We start from the raw sequence: 9,763 nt of genomic DNA, 5'->3' as shown, positions 1-9,763 counted from the left end.
TTTTATTTTATAGTTTTTTTTGGTAATATTTTGTTGTCAAACCAAAATGATACCAAACTTCTTCAAATAACTTCGAACAGGGATAAACGAGAAACCTCCATAATTTTTTCTATTAAAATTGTATTATTGTACAAGGGGAAACAGAAAAATAATCGATAAAAGATTTTCATAATTTACTATCATTTTGGTTTGACAACAAAATATTACAAAAAAAAAAAAAATAATAAAATGCGAGATTGAATCATATATTTCAGTGGTATTTTGGTTTAAAAATAGTTTAATCTTTGAAAATCAAACACTCAAAAGTCAAAGCGAATTCAAAATGACACACAAAAAGGAAATAAATTTCAAACTTATACCAGACCAATCCATGTGAACGAATGGGATGATGAGATAATATAATTAAATTTTCTTAAACTTTTGTAATCGGAATTTTAAATTTATTGAAAACTGATCAATTACAAAATGATCAGGAAGTGTGTAAGCGTGGTCGTAAAAACCCGATATTTTTTGTAACAATAACATCAAGTTTGTTTAATACTATAACATGAGATTCATGTTTAGAATTAAGTATTCAGAATTTAAAAAATCTAGTAACTGATCTTAAGGTTGAGTTTGAAACTTCAGATATCTAGAATAGGATGAGATTGGTTCTAATTTTATTTTTTACTTGCTCGTTGTGCCAGATTTTGATGTATAACACTAGAAAACAAATTTTCATAGCTATCGACTTGACACTAAAGGGTGATACGGTCAAAATTTGGTCAACGGAAAACGCGTGTGAAATCAAATTAAATTTATGTTTCAAGTTTAATTAGTATAAAATTCAGGAAAAATATTCAGTTAGGCTTCCGCTTTTCCAAATCCGAATTGCCGGGCCTTACGCTTAACCCCTGCCATCAGATTTTGTACAGCCACCTTGTCCACCTTCTTCGCCGCAGAAAGCCAGTTTGCCTTGAACTGCCGCTCGTCCTTAGCAGTTTTTTTTGGTCTTCTTTAGGTTCCGCTTGACAATAGCCCAATATTTCTCGATTGAGCGGAGCTCTGGCGTGAGGGGAGGGTTTTTGTCCTTGAGAACCACCTGCACGTTGTTGGCGGCGTACCACTCCATGGCCTTTTGACCGTAATGGCAAGATGCCCAAATCCAGCCAAAACAGTACGGAACAACCGTATTTCTTCAGGAAAGGCAGCAGACGTTTATTCAAACACTCTTTTACGTAAATTTCTTGGTTGACAGTCCCGGAAGCTATTAAAATGCTGCTTTTCAAGCCACAGGTACAGATGGCTTGTCAAACCAGATCTTTCTTCGCGAACTTTGACAGTTTCATGTGCTTGAAAATATCTGCTACCTTTCCCCTTTCTTTTTGCCGTATGAAATTCCTGTCGCGGAAGCTGCTTGTAGTCGGCTTTGACGTAGGTTTCGTCGTCCATTACAACGCAGTCAAACTTCGTCCGCATAGTCGTGTACAGCATCCGGGATCGCGCTGTGGCCGTCGTATTTTGTTTATCATCGCGATTTGGAGTCACTACCTTCTTGTAAGTCTATAGTCCGGCTCGTTTTTTGGCTCGATGCACGGTTGCACCCAGCACCCAGCTTATTTGCAGCATCTCGGAGGAAGAGGTTAAGGTTTCGCTTGAAACTACTGGCAACTCTCTTTGTCGTCTTAGTGGCTTCCGGTTTTCGATTTCCCCCCGATCCAGACTTCCTGGCTGTCGACAAACGTTCCCCAAACACTTAAATTACATTTGTAACGGTTGATTTGGCAACTTTTAGCGATTTTGCAGCTTTGCGTGTGTGAAGCTCGGATTTTTGCGATGCGCGAGCAAAATTTTGATACGCTGCTCTTCTTCCTTGTACGACATTTTGACAACTGAAGAGTAAATTACACACACACACACACACACACACACACCTTCAAAATGAGGGGTGTTCAGGTTTTTTAAATGCAAATTTGAAAGAAATACGTCAAGTTTACATTGATCAAATTTGATCGTATCATCCTTTAGTTATATAATTTTTTGTTGAAAAATTGTGTTCATCAAGTTAGTATTAATTTTCAAAAGGTTAAATATTAAATATTAAATATAGTTGAGTACTACCGAAATAATCTTTACCTTTTTAGACATTTGTTCGAACACTTTGGAGCGGGCCTTTTCCTCCCTCCAGGTGGTACTGAGCTTATAGATGAAATCTAGATGAAACCAGGCCTTGTATATTCGGGACCATCTGAGAGTAAATAGGTGATCTGCGTTTTCCTTGTAGTTTTTCCGACACTCGCTGGTATCTTTATCGAGGTCTAGTCCTAAGGTGGTGACGGTGCTGATTGACAGCGAAAGTTCTCCCATGAATGGTAAAATGTTGAACTCGCCCTTGTCCAGGAAAGGCTCCAAGCGTTTGGCCAAAATATTTGATTTTTCATTGAACGTTGGAATGAAGCTTTGAAGGTTCGATAGCGAGAAAGATGGATTCAGATGTCTACGCAATTTTCGCCAAAGATGGGGTTCAGCAGTCAGGAGTCCGTCTCTCAAGCCGAAGAATTTGTAGAAGAAGGATTTCCTAAGACAGTGCTGAGAGTTCAGGATCACAGCTAGATGTTCCGGATCGTCGAATACCATGAACAAATGTGGACCCAACCAGGCCCTCATCGGAGTCGGAACGGTATGAAGAAACTGCAGCATGTATTCACAAATACCTGTCGCACTTTGACCGAATCCCAGATGAATGCTCCCGATCAGGGGCCAATCGAAGGGACCGGGAATCTTAGCCGCGAGTTCATAGAAACGTCGACGCGATCTCCGAAAGTGCCAATAGTAACTAAACGAGGAAACAGCTACGAATATTAATATCAGACTGAACATTGCAACGCAAAATCAAACTTCCGTTAGGAGAAGTGCCCAACAAATGCGTATCGTAAATATTGGGACCTATCTTTATAATGTGGCATGCAAGCTCATTAAGTGAGTGCAATCACGGGATCATCTGCAAGCATGAGCTCTGCAGCCTATCAATCCCTGGTAGTAGCGATAGTGAAAGTCAATTTTATCAATATGATGTTCAATTGAAACAATTTAAAAGTTGTGTGAAAATAGGGTTTCTTACACTGAAGTGGTGATTTTGGTAAAAATTGTTTATCAATTTTCAAAAAAGAAAATTTGTTTACAAAAACCTCCGAAAGTTGATATTTTTTGTTTTTCAATTAATAAAAAAAATAAGAATTCGAACAGTGTAGGGAATCCAATGCGTGAATAAGCACCGAATAAATAGCGTCATGCCACGAAAAACGTGCCACGAAACGATTCATATTAGAAAAGTAAATCTTAAACGCTAAAGTTCGTGTGGTTGGACCTTTCGGCCATTCAACTTTAATTTCTCACTTCTTAAAAGTATACTGTATAATATAACTTAGCTTGAAAAAGTTTACACCACGCTTCATACGGTGTGACGTTTCTGCACCGGTACTTTTACGACAGGTGTTTAAAGATTGTGTAGTTTGAGCAATCACCCACGAAAATTACGGTAATTCAATGCGATGATGCACATGTTCGACACGCTATCGAAAAACGCCTGCGGTCGTTGATAGTGTTACATTTAAGCTTCAATGTTGTATTGATTGAAATACTTTGAGTTTTAAGAAAGATACCTAAAATGAAGATTATCATAGTACGGTGTAAATCGGAATTGTTGGTTTTAATAACAAGCTCAGGATTTGATTGGTTAATTTATTCTAAATTTGATTCTCGGAACAACGGACCTCCTAATAGGGACTATTTCGGCTTGGAATCTTATTTTTAAATCATGAACATGAGCCCTGAAAAAGCATTTGTGGTTAAAAGAATGATGTAAATCATTTTGATAGAAAATTTAGTTTTCTATAATCTAGGGTTGCCATACCAAGAAACAAAGAAAGTAGTTGAGAACACGTTTTTCAATTCAAATTTCACAGTTTCCAATTCACTTTAATAATGTTGATAAATGATGCCCTGAATATTGAAATTTCGTTTAGAACACATGCATCTTGTTTTCGTAACTTAATTTTAAACTTAAATTTGTGAATAATGGAAAAATCAGAACTACTTTCTTAAATTTAGATTCCAGCTCTCACACATTTCATCTTTAATTTTGGTATTCATTTTAAAAGATGCCGAAAATAAGCTTCAACTTGGCATAATCCTTAGCCTGGCATGCTAAAATGCATTTTTGTAATTTAGAAGATAGAGGTCAGCAAAATTTACTTACCCATTGTTGCGTATTTTGACAATTTTAACAAAGTAAACTATTTGGATTTTTTTTTTAATTTTTACAATTATTAAAGTTATGAAAATTTTGTCTAATTTTGATATGTTCCTCCGAGATAAATCCCGGAGCCAAATATTTAAGCAAAAAACCAAAAAGTTTATTCATTCCTTTTTGACGATTTTAACCATTATAAAAATATTGAAAATTTTGACAGTTTCAACAAATTTTGACAATTCGGAAAATTTTTAACAATTTTTAACAAACAATTTTAAATATTTAACCCTTCGTTTCATAAAGTAACAAATTTGCAACAATTAATGTATGGAAAAATGGAAAAATCGTACTTTATTTTAATTTTTTTTCTTCATGTACTCAACATTTTCAACTGTTTAAAATGATTTTTAAGGAAAAATAAAAAATCATGAAACGAAGGGTTAAACCATTTTTACTATTTGACAATTTTGATAATTTTGATAATTTAACTGCTGGAGTGAGACAAGGATGTATTCTATCACCGCCAGAGATGTTAAAATCGCGAGTCTACATACTCGCACTTTGCCCTTCTTTGCAGAACGATTTCGTTTCGTTAAACTCAAACTGCAATGATGCTATCTATAGTTCAACTCGGAAATCATCAGGAATAAGCTTCGGGTAAACTCGGCAGGAGTAAACAGCAATCGGGGGAAATATCAGCGAAGCGAACGAACAGTTCTACGAATTAAAAAAAAATCGTTTTCGTTCGGCAGCCGAACACATCAATCGGACAACGCATGGGGGGCGTGGCTAAAAGTGATAGATACAAGGGAACGGGAAACGAGCCAGAGAAGGGTGCGAGGAATGTTAACTCGGTCCGTCGGGTAACGATCGCTCGTGTGCATTCGTGTACGGTAAGCTTCGTTCTGTTGTTTCGTTGGTGTGATTTTATTCCTGCGAGGAATGGAAAACATCAATTCAAAACTGTTCTCTTGGTTTGTGTGCAATCACGTAATGATTGGAACGAAGATAAAATCAATCTGCACACAACAAGTTAAACTCGGAAAAAATCAGCCGAATGATACTTTCCGAAGCGAGTTTACACACCGCTGATCACCGCTACTTTTTCTAATCGTAATGGATGAGGCTCAAGACGTATTATTCTACGACACTATATGACGTTTACAAATTGAAACTTTAAAATTAGGTAAATATTATTTTAAAAAATCCTGCAATTTACTGAAAAACTTTGAAACATAATATTTTTTTAAATAAACCTTTTTACCACTTTTATCCAAGACCGCGAGTAATTTTGACTTCTGCGAAAAAAGTTATAGGAGTTTTCTTATTGTTTATTTTTTCCAATTGATTCTGTTAAGTAATAATTTTTAGTGAATTTTAAAAAAAGTTTCTACTTAATTAAATTTAAGATATTTTTTGAAGCAAAAATCGTTTTGCAGATTTAAAAAAAAATTATATGAGTTTTCTTCAGTAATGTTAAAAATATTTGTCGTTCAAAATTTATTAAAACTGTAGAATATAATTTTGTTTATCTTTCATCATCATCATCAATAAATCATTCTTAAATTGAATAAATTCAGAATCAGTTTTTTTTTCGTTTATGTAGATTTATTAGTTCATCAGTTGTTAAAAATTTGGTTTCACTTAAAACTGATTCGTTTTTAAACTTATAAACTACGTATCATCAAAACGAGATGTGATACACAAAATCTGATAAAAGATTCGAGGTCAGGGTGCCAAAATTTACTAAATCCCCATTTTTAAAACATAGGCACCAAAATGCTGTATCTTGAATTATCCATCAAATTCTATGAATGAGTTTTCAAAATAGGAAGACATTTGTTTTTTTAGAAAAACGGTATAAAAAATATTAAAAAAATTATCTTTTTGATCTTCATATTATATTTTCATTTATAATGAGTTTAATTACCGTTAGACCCATCGGTAAATGTTATTTTCTTTAAGTAAGAGTATTCAAGGATTATGAAAATAACAGGCGGATGGAATGTTAGAAAAAATGAACAGATATTTAAAATAAGTGAGTCTAAATAGATTAGACGCATTTTCATCACAATTTTTTGCACATGCAACAAATTTTTATTTTCATTATCTTGAGATGTTTTAATTAAAAGAACATAAATTTAACCGATCAATTGAATCACTATTTAATTTTAATTTTTAAAATAAATTAACCAAATTTAAATGTATTGCTTATTAAATTTTTACATAAATTGAACGAGTTTATAGTCAAATAATACAATTATTTGAAATATTTTAATAAGTTTGTGTTCTGGACACATCTAAGCATGTGCATGTAAGAAGCATTAAGCAATCGCTTAAATCGTTTTTTTTAAATCGATCATTATTTTTAAATGACAGAGTCATAATATAATAATAAATAATAATGTTAACAAGATCGAAAAATGATTCGATGTAGCATGCGCAATATTAACAGAATTTGAATTTTCTTTGTGCTGTCAATATTTACAACAAATATTCGAATTACTTATTTTTATGAGTTTCGTATTTGAACATTCCAGAGATCACCCGTTCCCTAAAATTTGTCGTTGCTGATGAATTGAACATGTCGATTCTAAATATAGAAATATTGTGAACATTTTTAGTCTTTTATTGTGAAAACTGCAAGATTTTCAGGCTTCGGATTCATTTGAGAGCAAACACCCACGGAGCTCAAATCTGCTCCCACTCTTTAGGCGGCAAGATGGAATGAGAAGGAGTTACCATTTGTCTCAATGATGCAATGCTCCTAGCGAGTTCTTTGTGCCTCTCGCTCTGCTCTGAAAAAAGAAATTAGCGCTCCACGGGAGTAGCTCCCTAGGAGCACGTTTATAAAGCAAACGTTATGTGCTAGGTATCTGGCTGGCCCTTGTTCGTTTGTTTTGGTTTACGCCGGCAGTGTCATTTAGGAATGATTTAATACGAATAGCAATAGATAGAACGTGTCCCGGCTGATAAGTTTGTTGAGTAGAGTGGCCCAAATAAGCAGATTGCTGTGTGAAGTTTACATGAAAAGTTTAAGTTCGATAGCACAAGAAGTAATCGCGCAACGAGCCTCAAGTTAGTAAACAAAGTTCAGATATTTTGTTCGGGTAGCTAGTATTTCTTCAATAACCGTCAAACGGGGTACCATGCAAAAGCATTGTTAGATGCTACTTTTGTATACCACAACACTTATTCAATTTCTGTTTGAATAAATATATCTAATGTAATAAAATTATCATTTAATGATAATGATGATTACTCAGTTTCTAACATCGCGCGAGAGATTTTTAAAATTTTGATTTTCAATTTCTCAATTTAAAAAATTGAGCAATAGATGTACAATTTTTCACATTTTTCGATGTCGTAAAACATTTTACCAAATTTGACGTATTGGCTAAACGATATCACATACAAACTTTATTCTGCTTTTATTACCCTATAACAGCTCTGATGCAAATATTTTTAAATAAATAAATAATTAAAAATTATAATTCAGTTACCAGTCTGGGCTAAAATTCATCAAATTTAAATCTCGATTTCATACGCTTGAATATGATTGTTTTGAATCACGCGTTTGTTAATTTCAAAATTTCATCTACCATAACATGAACTTTTTTGATTTAAGCTAGTTGATTTTTGGTAGTATTTTTTACCCCTAAATGTATGCAGCACCCTTATGCTTTTTTAAATCATTTATGACAGAACTTTTTTTTGAATATGATTGTTTTGCACCACGCGCTTGTTAATTTCAAAATTTCATCTATCATAACATGAACATTTATGGTTTAAGCTAGTTAATTTTTGTAGTATTTTTTACCCCTGAATGTATGCAGCGCCCTTGTGCTTTTTTTCCAATCATTTTTGACAGAACAAATTCGAACAAAATCGAAACTTACTGAAATTAGTGCTTTATTCAAACGTTTCCATTTGTTTTTTCATTAAGAACAAAGTTTGTTTCATCTTGCCCCTTTTAAGTATGGTGATAATCGCATATTTTTGTGAATTTAAAAATAACGGGAAAACCAATTTTTCTGACTACGTTAATTTGATGTCCTATCAATAATAATTATCTGTGTAAGTTAAGTTTTTAGAAGCCATTCAAAGTGAAAAGTGTGCGTGATACCCCAGTTGACGGCACTTCTTTTAACACCGGCCGATTTCATTGTAATACATGTTATCTGAAAACCAAAAATACGACAAACGTTTTACATGATCAATGAATGTAAAGTGGAGTAATAATGTAAACTTTGTTAAAGTTAAAAATAAACTAAAACTCGTTGTGCTTACATCGCCGCACAGCCACCCCATCAGCCAGCCCGCAGCTGTGAGCTACTTGAAGCAATCAAATATGTACCTAACTCGAACGCAATTCTGAATCGTCACACGCAAAGTGATTCCTCCCAGGGAGGCCTCTTTGGGAGGAACGCAGAGCCTCTGGGAGAGCAAAGAGTGACTGGCGCTCTTAAAGATTCTGGCGTTAGGAGAAGCGAGAAAGAGTTATTTTCGACTGCCAGGAGTTTGGGAGTTCCTCCTCTATGAGTGTTACTGCTCTGCCTCTTTTGAGTCGCGCCTCAGGATTCGTCCGAAGCCTGAAGATTTTGAATATGAAAAAAAGGTTTTATCTTTACTTCGATCACTGGCGCTCTTGGAATAAAATAAAAAATCTCATTTTTTGTCAAATTTAATTGAATCATTTTCTTGGTATTTTGAATGAAATTTTTGAAGTTCAAAATGGAGATTTTTTTCCTATAGAATATCCACATTTTAAATGGAGATTTTATTTAATTCGAATTTAAGAATTTCTGGATTTTATTATTTTTTAAATCTTGTGTTTTATTTTATGTAATCGATTTCTGAGCACTGAGTCTTATGTTAAAAGCTTAAAATTTTGGTTTCCTCGAAATTTTTATTCACATTCATTTTCTCATGTTGAAAATATTGACTGTTAATTTCTAGATCAGAGCACAGAGCAAGGATATCTAATCATTTTGTCGTATATATATATATATATATATATATATATATATATATATATATATATATATATATATATATATATATATATATATATATATATATATATATATATATATATATATATATATATATATATATATATATATATATATATATATATATATATATATATATATATATATATATACACGATTAAATCCTTTTAGAAATAAATTTTCTTATTGTTTGTGAATTTTTACTATTATTATTATTGCTAGCTAAATAGGAATTTCGTTTTTTTGCATCACACGTTTGTTAATTTCAAAATTTCATCCATCCATACAATAATATTTATGATTTAAGCTATTAGATTTTTTGTAGTATTTTATACCCCTAAATGTATGCAACACCCTTAAGTGTTTTCTTCATAACATTTTTCACAGCGATAAAATTACTAGAATTGGTGCTAAATGCGTTACGACATCACAAATATAGATATCAATAACTATACATTTTTCAAACGTTTTCATCTGATTTTTCTTTAAAAACAAAGTTTATTGCAACTTACCCCTT

At 33.1% G+C, this 9,763-nt stretch overlaps 1 protein-coding gene across 1 annotated transcript; it reads right to left on the bottom strand.

Annotated features, from left to right (window-relative positions):
* Positions 1–2,079: 2,079 nt before the first annotated feature.
* LOC129753603 (probable cytochrome P450 313a4) lies at positions 2,080–2,859 on the bottom strand. The gene has a single exon (XM_055749438.1). It carries the CDS (start codon positions 2,857–2,859, stop codon positions 2,080–2,082), a length of 780 nt encoding a protein of 259 aa, XP_055605413.1.
* Between the last annotated feature and the right edge of the window lie 6,904 nt (positions 2,860–9,763).

The sequence above is a fragment of the Uranotaenia lowii genome, chromosome 3, assembly GCF_029784155.1.
Source record: "Uranotaenia lowii strain MFRU-FL chromosome 3, ASM2978415v1, whole genome shotgun sequence".
In the NCBI taxonomy this organism is placed as follows: domain Eukaryota; kingdom Metazoa; phylum Arthropoda; class Insecta; order Diptera; family Culicidae; genus Uranotaenia; species Uranotaenia lowii.
Note: the sequence above shows the minus strand (reverse complement) of the source record. Positions and strands in the feature narration are given on the sequence as shown.